The 20,051-nt window shown below is 49.4% G+C and overlaps 2 protein-coding genes across 3 annotated transcripts in view; one reads left to right on the forward strand and one right to left on the reverse strand.

The window, feature by feature from the left end:
• The window catches only part of LOC100758257 (armadillo repeat-containing protein 7), a 32,566-nt gene extending 21,874 nt beyond the window's left edge, over positions 1-10,692 (forward strand). Inside the window, exon 8 of one of the 2 annotated variants that reach the window (XM_027425702.2) lies at positions 10,557-10,692. In XM_027425702.2, coding sequence (XP_027281503.1) covers positions 10,557-10,677 — 121 coding nt within the window. In that variant the 3' untranslated portion in view covers positions 10,678-10,692. Of the gene's footprint in view, positions 1-9,756; positions 9,913-10,556 lie in introns of those variants that run through there. The other variant, XM_027425704.2, reaches the window with a different exon arrangement.
• Jpt1 (Jupiter microtubule associated homolog 1) lies at positions 1,791-18,944 on the reverse strand. The gene is made up of 5 exons (XM_027425711.2): positions 18,763-18,944; positions 7,743-7,885; positions 6,955-7,052; positions 5,830-5,848; positions 1,791-2,685 (listed from the first exon to the last, which is right to left on the reverse strand). Exons 1-5 carry the CDS (start codon positions 18,816-18,818, stop codon positions 2,537-2,539), a joined length of 465 nt encoding a protein of 154 aa, XP_027281512.1. The 5' UTR covers positions 18,819-18,944; the 3' UTR covers positions 1,791-2,536.
• Positions 18,945-20,051: the final 1,107 nt, after the last annotated feature.

The following is a 20,051-nucleotide window of genomic DNA, read 5'->3' on the forward strand; positions in this document are numbered from 1 at the left end:
AAGCCTCGGTTTTATTGCCTTGATACCTGGACTCTCATGGAGCCAGAAGCTTGGTTTCCCCTGGGCTGACCTTATTGGCTGGCAGACTCTTAGGATCTACTTTTGCCCACTTCTCAGTGCTCTGGTTGCAGGCACCCACAGCTACATCTGGTATGGAGGATTCAAACCGGGGTCCCTCATGCTTGCAGAGCAAGGTTTTTTTTGTTGTTAAGATTTATTATGTACACAGTGTTCTTCTGCATGTCTGCCTGCACACCAGAATTGGGCACCAGATCTCATCACAGATGGTTGTGAGCGACCGTGTGGTTGCTGGGAATGAAGCAGGACCTCTGGATGAGCAGCATCAGGGTTTTATGCACCCAGGTTTGCCTCAGATTCACTATGGTCCCTGAAGTTAGCCTTGAACTCAGGATGCTCCTGCCTCCACCTCTCAAGTTCTCCGATTAAATGCATGCAGCACTGAACCTCACAGTTTAAACAAGATTTTGTTTTGCCCACATGTATGTATGAATGAATGTGCACAGTCATGCAGTGCCTGCGGAGGCCAGCAGTTGTGAGCTGCTAAAAGGGTGCTGAGAACTGAACCTGGGTCCTCTGCAAAAGCAGTGATGTTCTTAACTGCTAAGCAACCTCCCGAGCACATCAACCCTACTACCATTTTTAAAGTTTGAAGATCATATGACCTCATAGATGCTTTTCTAAAGTGGGGTGCTTGGACCCCTTCCAGTTAGGTCACCAGACAGTCCAGCAATCTGCTTCAACAATGCTGAGACTGGCTGAACAGCCAGCCAGCCACTCCCTCGTAACACTCTGACCAGGTGTTTCTCCAGTAAGAGTTAAGGCTGGCTGGAGGGATGGCTCAGAGGTTAAGAGCACTGGCTGCTCTTCCAGAGGTCCTGAGTTCAATTCCCAGCAACCACATGGTGGCTCACAACCATCTGTAATTGATACGTGGTGTTCTCTTCTGGTGTGCAGGCAGACATGCACTGTAAACATACATCTTTAAAGATGAGGCTAAGAAACATTCCCTGTCTGGGGAGGTGGGGGGGGGGGTCTGCAATCAGTCTCTCCTAATTTGTACCTTTTTGGTCTAATTTTTTTTTTTTTCAAGACGGTTTCTCTGTGTAGCTTTGGAGCCTATCCTGGCACTTGCTCTGGAGACCAGGCTGGCCTCTAACTCACAGAGATCCACCTGCCTCTGCCTCCCGAGTGCTGGGATTAAAGGCGTGCGCCACCAACGCCCAGCTTGGTCTAATTTTTGTAGACCAATTAATAGAATCTCCTCTTTTTTTTTTTTTTTTGAGCAATTCTTAATTCCCAGAGAGGCAAAACATGTGGCTACAGGGCTGTGGGTTCCAAAGCCAAGCCTCCTGCATGTGCTGTGGCTGTCCGTCCTGGCCCGCTATGGCGGCAGCAAACCCCCCCCCCACTCCAGCCTGTGGGAGGCTGAAGCCGACTTAATGCCTTTGGCTTTCAAATCAGACTTAATGCCTTTGGCTTTCAAATCATCGGGCAGGATTGTTTCTAGGAAGGACATTCAAACACTGTCAGAAAGCCAGGACGGGGTGAGTCTCCATTGAAAGACAGCATGCAGGACACCCTGGTGGTTTCCGTCCTCAGCACTGCGTCAGCTAAGTATACTAGTGCATGCCTGTAACACTGCACATGAAGGTGCAGTCAAGAGTTCAAGACCAGCTTCAGCTGGAAGTCAGTAGACTGACTCTCCCCTCCCCCTTATGCATGCACACACCACACACACACTTTGGGGGAAAAAAGACAAAACACAGTGCTTCAAAAGGTGGGTATTGTTTACTTTAAGCAACAGTCCAGGACTGAGAAGTACAAGTTTCAAGGACGAGACTTTTCTTCATGGTCAAGCACCAGCGTCATGCACATGGCATTGAGTTATTCCATTAGGACGTCCCCACGGGACTGCCTCCTTGTGTGCTTCATCTTGCAATTCCAGGCGGCTTGATGGTACACCTGAAGCCTTCCTCTGCACCAGGGTGGCTCTGCCCAGCAGCTAGCCAGTCACAGTGGCCCTGGCTTCCTTCCTTTGCAGACAGCAGGGTGAGGTGCACGTGCTTATCATCCCACACGGCACAGGAAGGCGCACTTAGCGAAGGACACTGACGGTGGGAATACCAAGGAGCTACCGTGCTGTGTCACAGACCACTCTACAGGGGCTGAAGGGCAGCACCTGTGGCTGTCATCTGTCTCACCACACTAAGCCAAATACAGCATCAAAAACCCTGGTACAAAAGCGTCTCTAACAACATCAGGACCCAGATCATTTGTTCTTAAAAACAGTCTACTATTCCAGCCTACTACTAGAAAACATTCATGCCATGGCCCACAGACCCAGAAGTCAGACAGAAGAAAAGGAACAGAAAGCAGGAGAAGGAAAAACAAGGACAGCAGTACATAAAGTGCTTCTCTTTTAATGAACAAATGCAAAGATGTACAGTCAGGCTCACGGTGTGCAGTTCACAAGCACGGAAAAACAGACAGAAGGACAGAGTTCCAACAAAGGAAGCTAACCCAAGACCAGGCTGGATTTGCCGCCAGGGGGGTTTCTCCTGGATGGCACTGGGGCCGGGGCCACTGGGCTGGGCACAGGAGCAGCGGGCACAGGCTTCTCTTCAATCTGCCCCAGGCTGGCTTGGAAGTCTGTGTCCACGTTTTCTAGGAAGAAAGAAAATGGTTCAAACCAGTGGAAAAACCACACAAATATCAGTCAACTCAGTGTACTGCCTACTTGTTTTGTGTATGCCTTTAATCCCAGGTGGTAGAGGCAGGGGAATCAGGAGTTCAAGGTCATACTTTGCTACACAGACTATTCAAGGCCAGTCAGGGCTACAACGTGATACCATCTCAAAAAGATAAATCAGGGTGTCCCATGCCTTTAATCTCAGCACTTGGGAGGCAGAGACAGGCGGATCTACAGCATGAGTTCCAGGACAGGCTCCAAAGCTACACAGAGAAACCCTGTCTCCCAGGAACTATGGGTAGGTCATTTTCATAGGCTATCCCTTCCCACCATTTTACACTTGTGTCATTAATGAACCTGTTTCATATTTCACATGTGAAGTCGCTGTGCTGAAGGTGAAGGCAGGTAGAGAGGTAGAGAGGCCAGCTTGAGCTACTATAAAAACCATGCCTCAAGAATAAAATAGCTGAGTGCTGGTGCCACACACCTTTCTTTATCCCCAGCACTCGGGAGGCAGAGGCAAAGGCAGGTGGATCTGGGTTCAAAGCTAGTCTGATCTACAGAGTGAGTTCCAGGACAGCTAGGGCTGTTACACAGGAAAACCGTATCTCAAAATAAAAATAAAACAAGGAAGCAGGGGAGAGAGATGGCTCAGCAGTTAAAAGCACCTGCTGCTCTTACTCCAGTCCCATCTTGCTCCAAGGCCCTCTTGGCCTACATGAAGGCAAAACAGCCATATACCTAAAATTCACAATCATTAAAAGTCTTAAAAAGCGAGCATAGGTGTATACTTCCACAGCAATCTGACAATAAATGTGAGCGTTCAAACTAGGAATTCTAAAGAGGAATATTTCAACAACCTTGAAGATCAAACCTAGGGCTTTATACATCAAAATAAACACTGTCTATAATAACTTGCTATTTAGCCCATCAACAAAATAACTAAACAAAGTCACCAGTGCTGAAAAGAAAATGTTCACAGTGAGCTTCAGGGTCAGAAGGAAGAACGCTGCCTCTATCTTTCGGGAGGAAGACGGCTGCCGTAATTCCCTTTCTCCCCCACACACATCTGAGGAGAAGCCAGGCCAGTGACTTGCTAGGGCCAACACTACCACTGAGCCTCATCCTCCACTCCAGACTCTACCCCCGCCCCCCTTTTTTCCAGACAGGGTTTCATTATATAACCCTGGCTGTCGTGGAAATCACCGAGATCCTCCTGTTTCCAAGTGTTGGAATTTAAAAGTGAAGACATTAAGCAGCAAATCATCTCAGTAGCTGGTTCCCCACCACCCCTTCTCCCCCTACTTCCTCCTGTAGCCCAGACTTGGCCTTGAATTCTGGTCTTGATTGTTCTGTTTCATCTTCCAATGTGCTGGGCCTATGGATTGCAGAGCCACCAGGCACAGCCCTCCCCAAAGAGCAGGTCCAAACTCCTCCATGTACCCATTCTTGTATTTGACTGCCTTCTATCCAAACAAAGCCTATCTCACTTAATGTTCAACACGTCCTTCCTTGAAGCTAATGGAAAGAAACAGAGTTGCCCTTTAGCCTACCAAGTGCATATTAATTATTTTATGACAAATGCCTAAAAGTCACAGCAGTCAGAAGCTCAGAATAACCAGGGGCCACATGACCACTTCAAGAGGACTCCATGTTTGAGTTCCGTGAGCAGTTTCCCTGTAGGACCTGCAGCTGAGCTAGGGCAGAGGGGCAGGGAGGGAGCCATTAGGCCACACTACTATCTTCGGAGCTTTCGGCTCTCCAGGCTTTCTGCATTTTAAATTAAGATCAACTGGCTAGGGCTATAGTTCCCTGGTAGAGTCCTCGGCTGGCAGTCACAAGGTGTGGGGTGTGGGCTGGGCAGGTTCTGTCTGTTGAGTGTGGTCGGTCTGATTGTGGTAGTGCTCTGAAAATGAGCACAGCTGCAAAGCCAGGAGGGCTCGGTGTGGTAACCAGTGCGGCCCTAGATTGCCAACCTTGTGATGCCCAAAAAGACACAGGGTTACGCTGGAGTGAGGTGCCTTTAATGCCAGAACTCAGGTCTATATAATGAGACCCTGTTTTCTAAAAGTTTTTTAGGACAGGATCTCTATGTAGTCCTGGCTGTCCTGGAAATTGAGATATAGACCAGACTGGCCTTGAACTCACAACATTTTTCTGCCTCTGTCACCATGCCTATCTTAAATCTTTATGTCTTAAGTGCTTTGCCTGAGTGTTTGTCGATGAACCATGCACATGCACCATGCCCACAGAACTCGGGAGGCTGTTGGATCCCCTGGAGCTGGAATTACAAGCAGCTGTGAGACTCAAACCTGGATCCTCTTGAAGAGTAGTCAGTGCTCTCAAACACCTAGCTATCTCTCCAGCCCAGAACCTCTTAGAACTGTCAGTAAGCACACCACACACTGGCCTGATTCATATTCTTTGATTTGGGATTTTTTTTCTTTTTAGTCCTTTCTAATCGAATGAAGGCTGACAGCATTGGGCCAGCAAGAAGACACTTTGGAGGGTAAAAGCCCCAGCTCCCAAGCGCTGGGATTAAAGGCTTGTGCTACTTGACTTATATATGTGGCTTGGGTTTTAGTTGTAGTGATTTTTAATTTTATGTGCATTGTTGTTTTGCCTGCATGTGTCTATGTGAAGGCGTCGGAGCCCCTGGAACTGGAGTTACAGTTGTGAACTGCCCTGTGGGTGCTGGGAATTGAACCCAGGTCCTCTAGAAGAGCAGTCAGTCATTAAGAGCACTTGCTACTCTTCCAAGGAGCCAGAGTTTTGTGTTTTGTTGTTTGATTTTTCAAGACAGGGTCTGCCACCCTCCCAAGTGCTGGGACTAAAAGCATGCACCACTACGTGGATCTCTCTTGAGTTCTAGGTCAGCCTGGTCTGCAGAGAGTGTTCCAGGAAGGCCAAGGCTACACAAAGAAACCCTGTCTAGGAAAAAAAAAAGTGTGTGTGTTATAAAATGTGGCCACACTGACTCCCTGCAGCTCCATTTTTCCTTCCTCTCTAGGGTATGCTGGCCCCTGAGGCACACTCAGGTCTCTCTCCCTGAGACACGATTTGAACATTAATTCAGACCTAAGCATTACAGGACGGGGTCAGCATTCAGATGGACTTACCATGCATATCACCTTCTCCCTAGAAAAGAAAAGTTCAAAATTAGTTCCTGTTTTACTGCTGCAAAGCACAAAGCATAGTTCAGAGCAGCTAGCCCAGTTGAAATTACATGTGAAATTCCATTTTGGTAACTGCAGGATCCAATTCAATACAATCTGGGGCAATGCTATGCAACTGTCCTGCATAATAAATGCCTCAGTGCCAGGGAGAGAGAGACAGACAGACACACACACACCATCTTTTCTCAAACAGGGAATGGGGAACTTTTTTTTTTCCTTCCCCTATGTAATTGCTGAAGGGCTGGATTTACTCCACAGCTACTGCACAACCTCCAGTTATCTAGGAGTTGATGCCTCAGGGTGCTCTGAGGCACCTAGAGGGAAGACTTCCTCCCAGACACACACCCAGGGGGCTCACTGGCAGCTCTAATTACAGACATCCCACTGTGACATCAGTGCTGCCATTTCCTGGAGTTCAATACAAACATGCAGACAACTGACACAGTCCTTCAACTCCAAGATACAGGAGGGTTAAAGGAAGGCAAAGGCTGCAGAAGGCCCCAGAGTTAATAAAGAGCCTAAAACTAAGACATCTAAGCAGATCAGGCCAGGTTAACTTACTATCTGACTCTCTGGCCTCCCTTAGGCTTTTGTTTGAAGGAGGGGTTCATGTAGCTCAGGCTGGTTTAGAACCCTGTGAAGCTGATCTTGCTGCCACCACCACCCAGGTACTGGGATAATTGGTATGAGCCACTTAATTTTGGTCTCATGAGGCAGCACTGGGGGGTGGGCCCAGGGCTTTTGGCAAGCTAAGAAAACACTCCAAGTGAGCTCCACCCCCAGCTTACTTGTCTAGCTTTCTGTCCAATCTTACATTTTAATCTTCATCATCAACACGGCTCAGTTCATTACCTTAAGGAGAACTGAGCAATCAAAAAATTTTTTAAAAATGTTTTTTCAGGACAGGGTTTCTCTGTGTAGCGCTGGCTGTCCTAGAACTCATTCTGTAGGCCAGGCTAGCCTTGACCTCAGAGAGGTCTACTTCTGCCTCCTGGGTGCTGGGACTGAAGACCCAACACCCCACATGCTGGCCTGCCAAGGAGCCTGCCATCTTATTCTCACACTGACCTTGAGGTCTAAGAAGTCTCCAGAGCTTGCTTCAGAGGGGGCACTTCTCTGTGCTCCAGGCGACTCCGAATCTTCCCTGCCACCACTCGACTTGGCACCTAGAAACCAATACATACTTAAAGAAATGAACAGAAGGGGCTGGAGAGAGGGTTGAGCCATCCAGTACCCACCCACAGGGTTCACACACATACACTTACTTGTTAGAAAAGAATACAGTAGACATACTATCTAACAAGACAGGCAGGCTAGCTGAAAACTACTTGGGGACATTCCGCCTCTGATCCTTAACTTACTCCAGCTATCATATGGTAGACTCTCCAAGGTCTGGGGATCTACTCACTACTCCCAGTCACCCTGCCTGAGTCTGCCAAGTACTGGACTGCAGGTGTAACGCACACCCAGCTAGTGCTGTACGTCTTACCTCTTAGGGTTCAGCCTTTACTAGGCAGTACCAAACCCAGTTGGATCAGTGACTTTGTGAAACCGGTATCTGCTGTCCGGTACACACCTTTAATCCCAGCACTAAGGGGTGGGGAAGAGGCAGGCAGCTCTCTGTGAGTTCAAGGCCAGTCTGGTCTACAGAGCGAGTTTCAGGAGACCCAGAGCTACACAGAAAAACCCTCTTAAAAACAAGACAAACAGGTCGGGCGTTGGTGGCGCACGCCTTTAATCCCAGTACTCGGGAGGCAGAGGCAGGGGGATCTCTGAGTTCCAGGCCAGCCTCCAAAGCTACACAAAGAAACCCTGTCTCAAAAAACAAAACAAACAAACAAAAGACAAACCAGCACCTGCTGACTTGGCCCAAGAGGGAGGGTTTTCTTCAGGTGTTCCAAAGATGCTAGAGGCCATCTTGTTCTTCCTCACAGGCTGTTCTGATGGCTCATCGAAGCCTAGTGAAAAATTGGAGCCGCCGCCTGGAGGCCGCAAAACCCTGGAAACAAGAGTCAGACATTAGCTTCCACTCACACACTCCTGTATGAATATGTTCACGTCTCTTCCCTTCCCTTGCCCACCTTCCCCTCCTTCAAGACTGCTGAGAGCAGGAAGGAACGGCCCATCTAGATAATACCATCTGCAGGGAATCAGGCACCAACAGTGCTTTATCCATCTCCAGTAAGGTCACCCTCAGCCACAAGCTGCAACACCTGAGTGCCATCCAGGGAACAGTTGTGTCCCTTTGAGGAAGAAGGGTCTCTCTGGGCTTAGCTGAATGAATTTGCAAAGACGTTCAGAACATCTTGTTACTAATTGGGAAAGCATTTCCAACTTGGACAAGGCAGCACACACCTGTGATCAGAACTAGGGAGACTGAGACAGGACTGCCAGTCCCCAGGGACTATAGCATCATATAGTCACCAAAAAAAGAGGCTAAACAAAATTCTTATTCTCAACTAAATGGAAAAAAGATGAATATACATATAAAAGTTACCTTGAGATGAGCAATATGCTCAGCAGACAAAGGTGCTTGTCTTCAAGCCTGAAGACCTACACTGGAGCCCCAGCACCACAGTAGTTTACACCCAGCTTGTAATTTCTGGCCTCTGCAGGCACTGCACACACATGGTGACTGTACATATATATGGGCAAAACACTCCTATACATACAACAAAAATATCTAGGGCTGGCTACATCTACATCGCAGCTCCCAAATCCATGGCTCAAGGAACACTATGAAAGAGGGTGTGGAAAAAGCCAGAACACAGGACAGCAACACTGGAGTGTCATCCAGGAAATAGCCTCTCCTAGAAATGGCCACATGACAACCCTGGAGCAATGACAGTATCAACTAATGATTTCTGGGAGAGGAAGAATTAATTGGCGCCCCCCCCCAGGTGAGGCCCTCCCCTATTGGTTATCCGATAAAGCTGTCAGCTCTGTAACCATACACACATTTATATTTGTATTTATATCTGTTCATACACGCACACACACACACGGATGTATGTGATAATTTGCTAGTGACGGAGGGGTGTCAGGGAAGATAACTAGGAGGGCCTGGAGGGAAGAGGGAAATGATGTAATTCACTATTAATAAGTCTAAATAAATAAATATGAGGCTGGAGAGATGGCTCAGCAGTTAAAGCACTGGCTGCTCTTTCAGAGGACCAGGGTTCAATTCTCAGCACCCACATGGCAGCTCACAACCATCTCTGTAACTCCAGTTCCAGGGAACTTGGCTTTCTCCTTTGGCCTCCATGGATATCAGGCAAGTACATAGTACATATATATATATACACATGCTGGCAAAACACTTAGATATATTAAATAAATACAACCCTTTTTGAACATCAATAAATGTTGCTGAAAACCCTGAATCTGTACAAGAAACTATACACATTCCACAAATATCAATTTAAAATTACTGAAACCTTAATATAAGACCTAAGACTCTCGGGGCTGGAGAGATGCTCAGAATTACGTCTTCTGCTTTTACTGAGGGACCCAAGTTTGGTTCCCAGCACCCATATGGGAGCACACAGATATACACTCAATAGAAAAATAAAGGCAGGAGGTGTTGGTATACACCTTTAATCCAGGGGCGGGGCGGCGCAGATCTCTGTCAGTTTGAGGCTAGCCTGCTCTAAGAGTTCCAGGACAGGCTCCAAAGCTACACAGAGAAACCTTGTCTTATACCCTTGGCATGATGACTCAGTAAGTAAAAGCATTTGCTAAGCTAAATCTAATACCTCCAGCTCTCCACACACACATCCTTTTGTTTTCCATGGCTGAAAGGACAGACAACTTACAAGAATTGGTTTTCCTCTTCCATGTGTGCCCCTGGGACCTAACTTGGGTCTTGAGGCCTGGCAGCAGGTGCCTCCACCCACTGAGCCATCTGACCAGCTCCTGAAGACTCTATCATCAGCCTTCTACAGAGATCCATGTTTACTTCAGCACTGTTCACAAGAGCCAAGTGCATGAGCTTCGGTGCCCCACCACTGACGAGAAAATTTGCCATATAAGCTCCATGGAGTCGCACAGAGGCTGGGGAGGGGGGGACTTGCTGGAGGGTAGCTCTAACTGGAAATCCGTGTATTAAATGAAACGAACTAGATACAGAGAAACAAATACATTGTGTTTGTCTTCATTTATGGATACATAAAACTGTTTATATTTTTGCCATAAAGCAGAAAGGAGACTGGCAGGAAGAAGGAAGAGGTACCTGCAATCACAAAATACACTTGAGAGAACTGTCTTTGAGTGAGGCGGTGACTCATACCTGTAATCCCTGAATTTGGGAGTTAGTTGGAGGACTAAAAACCATCCTAGGTGCCAGGTGGTGGTGGCGCACGCCTTTAATCTCAGCACTCTGGAGGCAGAGGCAGGCGGATCTGAGTTCAAGACCAGCCTGGTCTATAGATCGACTTACAGGACAGGCTCCAAAGCCACAGAGAAACTGTGTGTGTGTGTGGGGGGGAGGGATCATCCTAGGCTACGTGCCAAATTCAGGCCAGCCTTGGCTCCCGAGACCCTGTCTCAAAAACCAAGAAGAAAAAAACCTGTCCTACTGAATGAAACCCATCAGTATGTACAAGAGACACTCAGAAAACTAGGGGCTGGAGAGATGGCCTGGTAGTTAAATGTACTTGTTACTCCTGCAGGGAACCTCGTTTTGCAGCTCAGCATTCACATGGTGGTTTCACAGCTATCCTTAACCCCAGTCCCAGAGGGCCTGATGACCCCATTCTGACCTCCAGGGGCAGGCACAAGCATGGCATCTGACTGTTCTTCCAGAGAACCCAGAACCCACATGGCAGTTCACAACTGTCTATAACTCCAGTTCCAGGGGACCCAAAACTGGTGGCAAAACACTAATGCACATAAAATAAAATTTAAGAAAAGACACATAAATCTATGTTTTTGGTTTTTTTAATTTTGAATAGTTAAAAAAAGAAAAAAAAGATGATGTAACTAGGTAGGTGTGGTGGCTCACGCTGCCAATCCCAGCACTCGGGAAGCTGAGGTAATAAGATTCCTTCAGTTCCAGGCCAGCCAAGGCAACAGAGTGAGACCCTTTCTCAAAATATCAAAAAGTAAGTCGTATTTGTTTCAAAAACCCTTTCTAGTTTATCATTTCTAGCTGTTAACAGGCAAAAAACGTTCTGTGATGAGAATTCTTTGGAATTTGCCTTATGGCTTAATTAACATGTTCCGTGTTCAATTTTGTTTTGCTTTATGTGTTTTAGAGACAGGGTTTCTCTCCGTAGCTGTCCTGGAACTAACTCGGTAGACCAGGCCGGCCTCGAACTCAAGAGATCTATCTGCCTGCCTGTGTCTCCTGAGCACTCGAACTGCAGAAGTGCACCTCCCCCGCTTGCCCAGCACGTGTTCACTTTCATAAAGTCATGTGTACTGTTAGATCCAGACCCTGCTTGTCTCACAGGCTCATGCCTGTGATCCCAACACTTTTGAGGCCAAAGCAGAAGGACCACAGTTAAAGAACAACCGGGGCTACACAGACTGGAAGAGAGAAGCTAGATGTGACACCTGCGATCCCAGCACTAGGGAAATAGGAGGGTAACCTGGGCTACATGGCAGGGGACAGGAGTGAGAAAGGCTTCTTCCTAGGCACAAGATGAAAATTGGCAGAGAGGAATACTTGACAGATGACAGGACTCCTAAAGATGCTAAGAGGAGGCACAAGAGGACAGACGAAAGGTGCCCACGTGGGCAATTTAAAACACAGCAAGTTTCAACCTCCCAGCGGGGTGGTAAGCAAGGCCAGCACCACAGCTACTGGGGAGACCAGGGCAGGAGAGAATGAGGAGTCAAGAAGGTGGACACCACCGTGGGTGGCATGTTCCCCAAATATACAATCAATGCTGTTAGCTATGGAGTTACGTGTGCTTGGTCCCTGGGACATAGCTCCCTCCCATGGGAAGCCACAGAAACACAAGAAGGCAGGGGCTTCTGTCACCACACTGCTCCTGCTGCTGCTCTGGTGGCCTAAAATAAACTGGGTCTTTTTCTAAACAAAAAATGTTTATTAGTTCTATGTGTCTGCATGTATGTCTGTGTGCATGTGTGTCTGTGTGTCTGTGTGCATGTGTGTCTGTGTGCATGTGTGTCTGTGTGCATGTATGTGCATGTGTGCATGTATGTGCATGTGTGCATGTACGTGCATGTGTGCATGTATGTCTGTGTGCATGTGTGTGCATGTGTGTGCATGTATGTCTGTGTGCATGTGTGTGCATGTGTGCATGCCTAGTGCCCAAGGAGGAGGACAAAGAGGGTGTGCAACTCTCCTGGGACTGGAGTCACAGACAGCTGTCAGCCACCGCGTGGATGCTGGGAATCAAACTAGGGCCTGGAAAAGCAGCCAGAGCTCTTAAGGACTGAGCTATTTCTCCAGCCCCCAAACAAAACTTTAAAAAAATCCACATCATGTCCTAACTACCTTAGCTCTGGCCACAAGGACATTCATTAAGGGGACGGGCAGACAGACATGGTGGAGGGGTGGGGGGGGTGGCGCACACCTTTAATCCCAGCTCTTGAGGGGTGGGCAGCGGCAGGGACATCTCTGAGTTCTAGGCCAACCTTGTCTACATAGTGAGACCTTGTTTCTAAGGAAAAAAACAAAACACTGACACCGAGCATTTTACAAGCTGTGTGAGGGCATAGGTTTGACCCACTGCAAACCAGAAGGAAGAAAGCAAGGTGGGGGAAGAAGGGTGCTGCTGGGCGAGGCCACACATCTGTAATGCCAAGCACTGCGGGGCAGACGCAGCAGGAGTGTCTGCCGGGGCTACACAAACACTTAACCAAAAAGAGACAGAGGCAGAAAAACCTGCTCTTTCCTGACCCAGTCTATTAAAAGACAAGCTTTATTTTTTGAGACAAGGTCACAGGTGGTAGCACAGGTTGGCCTGGAACTCTTGGATTTTCTTACCACAGCCCCGTGTTTGAAATGTGCCTTGGTTGGCACATTCCCACCTATGCACAGAGCAATGCCATCTCATAAAAACCAGAAGGGAGTCAGGGGCAATGGGACACACCTTTAATCCCAGCACTTGGAAGGCAGAGGCAGGCTTCTGAGTCCTAGCCCAACCTGGTCTATACAGCTGAGTTAGCTGCAGGGCAGCCAGGGCCATGTAAAAGGTCCCCGCCTCAAGAACAAACAAAACACAGGAGAGCTTCTGGGTAGTTGAAACTGGAGGTTCTTGGAGGGGAAGCAGCTGTGTTGGCCATGGAAGTCCTGCACCCTTCTCTCATATTTTAAACCTAATTATACCCTTAAGGGTAAACCCATAAATGGAGGAGTTTCCCTGAATTTTATGGCAAATTAATTAAACCTAAGGACAGGTAATAGGAATCCTGATTTACAGCCAGTTGGTCAAAAGCACAGGGTTAAAAAAAAAAGTTTGGGGGTGGAGGATTAAGAAGCCAAGCAATGTTATCTCTTGTCTGTAATCCCAGAATGTGGGTGCTGAAAGAGAAGGACTGGTGTGAATTTGAAACCAGCCTGGACTAAAGTGAATTCAGGATTATCCAGGCTAGAAATGAAACCCTGCCTTAAAAAGAAAGTGACTACCAGTATGGTTCAGGTGGTTCAGCATTTGCCCTGCCTGCATGCAGGAAGCCTTAGGCTCCACTCCCAGGGCCACATAACTGGACATGGTGGGCACCCTCACTGTGTGGGAGGCACTATCTCCAGGTAATAGGACAGCCAGCAGGTGCCTACCGCCCATGCCACATCTGCTGGTGACAGAATCTGCTGTAGTTTGAGAGCAAAGGGAAAAACATGGTGGATTTTTCCTCCTCAGACTAGAAAATAAATGTAATTTAAAACAAAAGGTATACTGTTCATTTACTTATTGGGGGGAATGGTATAAAGACATAGATATAAATTTGAACAAACCTCAAATACACAAAATCTTCCTCAACCCTCTAGGTGGTGGGATTACAGGAGTGAGCCACCAAGTCCAGTTTGGCACAACTTTCTAAGGGACACAATGTGAGTTGCCTAACCTCTCTATGCCTCAGTTTCTTCTCTATAAAATGAGGGCAGGCAGTAGTATCTGTCCCATCAGACTGTTATTACAGGAACATCACACACATATATATAAAAATCTGGAACACAGCGATCATGTACACAAACTACTATTAAAACCATCTATATGTCACCACAATGCCACAGGCGTGTTCCCTCTCACTAATGAATTTTAGACTAACTTTAATGTCTTCTTTTTCTCTATATTTCTGTTAGCCTAAAATTCTTTCAAAGACTGCTTCTGGGGCCAGGCAGTGGTGGCCCACACCTTTAACCCCACCACTCGGGAAGCAGAGGCTGGAGGATCTCTGAGTTCGAGGCCAGCCTGGTCTATAGCGGGAGTGCCAGGACAGCCAGGGCTACACAGAGAAACCCCGTCTCAACTCAAACCAACCAAGATGGCTCCAGCACCTTCCTCTCCGCTACCTTCACTGTGCTTGCACTCCACTGAGAGCCAGCTCCTCTGGCTGGAGCATGCTCCACCCTCCTCTCAGAGCCATTTAAGCTCTTAAACCCCACTCCTACACACCCCTGCTCCTCAAAGAGCTCAGGAGCACAGCATGGCAGTGCTCCTGGAAAGGGAGGCCGCATGGACTTCTGAACGTCTGTCTCAGTCTTCACCCCTGCAGCACACAGCAGAGATGAGTGGCAATCTGCAGCAAGCCTGACTTGTGGGCACTGCAGCTTTACTGTCAGGGTTTTCCAGTCATGCCATCCTGTTTTCCTCAACCACTTACCAACACAAAACCTGGGCCTAGTTCAGGGCCCCATAAAGCCAGGTGAGTGAGGCTTCGGCTGCCTAACTAGCAGTTGTTGGTCTCTGCTCTGCAGGCTCCAAGCAGCTGGGCAGCATGAAGTCCTCATGCCTGATGGACTTGTGGCAAGTGCTCCAATGTATCAAGGGCTAATCAAACAATGCCACATTTGTCTTCAGGGACACACCCATGGAGTTACTTTAAGGTTTTCTTGGTTTTCTGGACTTGTTCACCTCTACCTTCTCTCTAGAATGTGACATTAGTGTCTCACTCAGGTAAGATGCAATACTCAGGCCTGGCGAGAAGGCTCAATGCTTCAGATGGCTTGCGGCTCTCATAGAGGACCCCATCACCCATGTCAGGCAGCCCAGAGCCATCTTTAACTCTCCAGGGGGTCCAACACCTTCTGGACTCTGCAGCAACCCCTCTCAAAACATAATAAATCTTTCTCTTTTTTTTTGGGGGGGGGGCAGTTTTCAAGACAGGTTTCTCTGTGGCTTTGGAGTCTATCCTGCAACTTACTCTATAGACCAAGCTGGTCTCGAACTCACAGAGATCCGCCTGTCTCTGCCTCCTGAGTACTGGGATTAAAGGCATGCGCCACCACCGCCGCCGCCGCTGGCGCCACCACCTCTTTCTCTCTTTTTTTTTTACAAGAGGGATACCAGGCATTAGTGGACTGCTCAAAGGTTTGCTATTCCAGAGGTCCTGAGTTCAATTCCCAGCACCTACATGGCAGCTCACAACCATCTGTAACTCCAGTTCCAGGGGATTTGACACCCTCTTCCAGCCTCTGTGAGGACCAAGCACACTTGCAATTACCCATACATACTTTCAGGCAAAACATTCACAAAATAAAATTTTAAATGTAAAAGATACTTTAAAAAAGAAATGGGGGGAGGCACACATGGAGAATCGATGGCTCAGCAGTTAGAGTGTTTGCTGCTCTGCAGCAGAGCCTATCAGGTAGCTCACTTTCTCTAACTCCAGAGTCCTGGATGCCTCCACCTCCACAGGGGCCCACATGCATGTACACACAGCCACACAGCTAGCCAGCCACATTACTTCAAAAAATAAATATTCAGCTGGATATGGTGGCCATTTCTTAAATCCTAGTACACCAGAGGCAGAGGCAAGTAGATCTCTGTGAGATGAAGACAACCTGTTTTACACATTGAGTTTCTGGCCAGCTGAGGCTACATGGTGAGACACTATCTCAAATAAACAAACAAACATCTAAAACTATGTCTGCACATACTTGTAATCTTCGCACTCAAGAGCCTAATGAGATCACAGTTGGTGGCTAACCTGTGCAATATACAAGTTCAGGACAGTGTAAAGCCACGTGGTTTAAGCCTCAGATATTAAACACACCCCGAGTAAAGTCATTATATAAATCAAGATAAATGAATTTAAGCATGTATTTTATGAAGATGATAGTCCTCACATTTAATTTTGAAAACTTTGAGGAAGGGTATCATTACACAGCTGTAGCTAGCCTGGAGCTTGACTGAAGCCGTCTTCCCACTTCTGACTCCCTAGTGCTAGCTCACACCCCTTGTGCAGGTTCCCAGGTAATTAAACTGTAGACAGATTCTGGGGTGATGGGGGGGGGAAGAAAATGGGAGATGCTGAGAATGGAACCCAGATCTCTGCCCTCGCCGTGGACCATGAACATGCTAAGCAAGTACCTCTCCAGCCCTACAGTTTCTTATTGGCTGGGATTGTTTTAAATTTTTGCCTTAAATGACCAAACCTGAAATATTAGAATCGAAATCAACGTTCATCTTTGTTCTCCCTCCCTCCTTCCCCAGGGAGGGGAGGCTCTCTTCACTAAGTGTAATTAACCCTCGTGAAATCTTCAGAACCAGAGTAGACCTATAAATATTTTTTGGCCATGAAATAACAATAATAATAAACCTTAGCACCCAGCCAGCTTAAAAACATGTCAAAGCTCGGTCTAGTCTAACTTTCACTGGTCCTGCAATAGCAGGTACTACCTCCCCGATGACGTCAGTGTTGTAGAGCCCATCTGAAATAGAGCAGTTCCCAAACAAAGGACTTGCTTGCAAGACAAAGTACTTGAGCTTCGCTTTTGACTCTTTCTTTCTGAACCACATATATGGTAACTGCTTCAGGGTTGCCTGACTTAAGACCCAAAATGTTACACCACAGATAGCAATTTAGAAAATAGCTCCTTTCTTCCGACCCCAGCCCCCATCACTCTGCCACACGACGTTCGTCACGAGGTAGCAGAGCAAGAAGCACATAACTGAGGGGGGAGATTACAGAAGAAGAATCGGGAAGTTAATAAAGACCAGGGCAAGTGACAACAAAGGTGGCCGGAAAACACTCACTCTGCACTTGTTTGTCTCACAGGTCAAACATACAGGTAAAGGACCTGGGCTCTGAGATGCTTTTCCAAGCCTTGAGATGAACTTGACCGTCAAAAGGGTCACACGTTACACATTATCACACCAGTAACCAAAGCCTGACCAGCACAAAGTTGGCCTCATCGCACTAAACAACATCCAGGGCTCAATCTGTCCCTGTGCCCTCTGTAACAAGTTACCTCACTGGAAGGATGACAAGAGGGAGTGCCCATGTCTCCAAGGTCCACACTCCCAAGTTCTGCCCCGCCCTGTAACTGCACCTTTAGCCCCTTAGCTCTCTTCCATTGCACCCATTCTTTTACCACTTGGTGAAACTGAAAGCAGTCACTGCCACGGCCTGTCCCCTCCCGGCGCTTCCTCCTAAGACTACTCCTCCTCCGTGGGGGCTGCTTTTTGTTGGCGAGTTGTCAAACCTCTGTGAGAGACTGTTATTCCACGGCTGTCTTCTTAGTCCCACAAAATGGCTCCCTTTGTGCCACTTGGCCAGGACCCCAAGGCTTGGCCACACACGACGGCGGGTCATCACCAATGGAGAACAGATGGCCAGGAAAGTGGAGCCCAAGCTTCTTCTGAGCCTTCAGGAAGATCCCAGAGACGTCTCAAAGGCCACTTGAAAGACCGTGTGCAATTAGCTGAACCGATGTGGGCTCCCTTCACAGAACCCAAACCCTCCCACCAAGTTAGTGAAGGTCAGAAAAAGGATCCGGGTGCAGACACCCCGCTCCGCCCCAAAATGTAGTCTACTTGGTGGCAAGATAGGTGCCAGCTTGCAGGAGGGGATACTACATACTACCGGAGAGACAATGGATGGCTCCATGGCCCCGCCCAAGCACAGACAACCTCCTCCTCCTCCTTCTCCAGGGGAAGCCTGCTCCGGGGTGAACTCGTTCGGCCCAAGTCAACGGGACAAGTGGGGAAGGTGCACGGAAGGGCTGAGGTCCGAGGGTCTGAGCGCAGAGACCCATTCGAGCCGGCTCTCGGCCCCGCGCCGCGCACTCGGAGGTGGGCGTGGGGAGGGGGAGGAGACCGGGTCTCTCCTTTGTTAAGCGCAGGGAGGCACTCCGAGAAGAGGACCCGTCACTCGGATCCAGGGCTGCAAGTGAGGGAGGCGATGGCCAGCCCCGCCCTACCGAGGTGCACCTGCTGCGCGGACCCGGGACCCAGCGGGCCACCACGAGGAGAGAGCCGGCACAGCCGCAGGCTCTCGCTCAGCTTTGCTCGCCGCGCCCGCGCCCGGGGCCGGGGCCAGCACACTGCCGAGGCCGGAGGCGGGAGCGCGTGGCCGGCGCGCGGGTGGGACAATGGGCCCAGGATCCACGGCCCTGCGGGCTCCGTGGGCTCCAGGGAGACCCAGCCCACCATCCTGGATCCGACCCGGATCGCCGCGGGTGGCAGAGGCGATCCTCCCGCGCACGCACTCTCGCCGACTCCAAGCCAGCCGTAGCGCCCGCCATACGGCCGCCACCCACGGTCCGCGGGAGAAACGAACAGAGACGCGCGACCGGGGCGGGGCCACCAGGCGAGGCCGTCCCGACGACGCACAAAGCGGCGCCCACGCCTCGCTCCGCCACCCGCCAGGGCGCGAGCGCGGCGCCCCCGGCCCGTTACCGCCAACGCCTCGCGGCCCCCACCGGCCCCGGAGAGCTCGAGCACGGCGCCGTCGCCTTACCGGGAGCTGTTCCTGCTGTTGGGGTCCACACCCTTGAAGGTGGTAGTAGTGGTCATGGCGCCAAGGGGCGAGGTAGGCTGGCGCAGGGAGAACGCCGAGGGGACTGGGACCAACCGGCCTGCACAGCTCCGCAATCGCCACCAGCCACGCTCCACGAGCCTCTGCCGCTGTGGGGCTCGCCGGACTCACGCTTTATAGGGCTCCGAGGACCCACCCTCCGCGGGCCGCCATTGGCCAATTTAAAAGGATCTCTTCGTTCCTATTGGTTCCCTGCCGTGCTAATCACAGTTCGGCATCAGCACCGGCTGCGCTGGCCAGGGCTCAGCCCAAGCCCCGCCCCCTTCCTGTACAGGGACGGGCCGCTATAGCCTCCCCTCCCCCCACCCGACAACCGGGTCCTGCTCCCCACGAGTGTTCACTCACTGTTACTTTTAAAGTGACTTGAGGAGCCGTTGAGGTGGCCCAGAAGCAAAGGCGCTGGCCGCCTAGCATGACAACCCGAGTTCGATCTCCAAGACCCAGAAAGTGGAAGAGGCGAACCAACTCCTCAACCTCTGACCTCCAGATACACAAACACACACACACACACACACACACACACACACACACACACACGCGCGCGCGCGCGCGCGCGCACACACACATGCACACATACGCGCACACACATGCACACATACGCACACACTTGCGCGCGCGCGCACACGTGTGCACACACACATGCACACACATGCACACATGCACACTCATGCATGCACGCGCGCACACACAGTGCGCACACACATGCACACACGCACACACACACACTCAGTGGGGTGTGATGGCACTTGCCTGTAATGCCTTCACTTGGGAGACTGTGGCAGGGGGATCACTTTGAGTTTGAAGCCAGCCTGGTCTACATATATAGTGAGACCCTGTATCAAAAATGAAGTAGGGAGGGCGAGAGGGAGGGAGGGACGGAGGGAGGGACGGAGGGGATGAAGTGTTAACACCATGGTGTTGCAGAGGGTCTCTGTTCAGTTCCCAGCACTCACTGTAACTCCAGTTCCAGAGGCTCTGACCTGGGCATTGCGCTCACTTGGTGCACATAATTACATGCAGGCACTCATATATACACAAAAGAAGCCTTTCACCGAGCCATAGCACTCGCCTTTAATCCCAGAATTTGAGATCTCTTAAGTTCCAGGTCAACCTAGTTTACAGAGCGAGGTCCCCGCTGGCTAGCCAGGCCTACAAAGAGAAACCATGTCTCAAACAAAACAAAACAAAACAAAAAACAAAAAACAAAAACC

This window comes from Cricetulus griseus, chromosome 7, assembly GCF_003668045.3.
Source record: "Cricetulus griseus strain 17A/GY chromosome 7, alternate assembly CriGri-PICRH-1.0, whole genome shotgun sequence".
NCBI classification, from domain to species: Eukaryota; Metazoa; Chordata; class Mammalia; order Rodentia; family Cricetidae; genus Cricetulus; species Cricetulus griseus.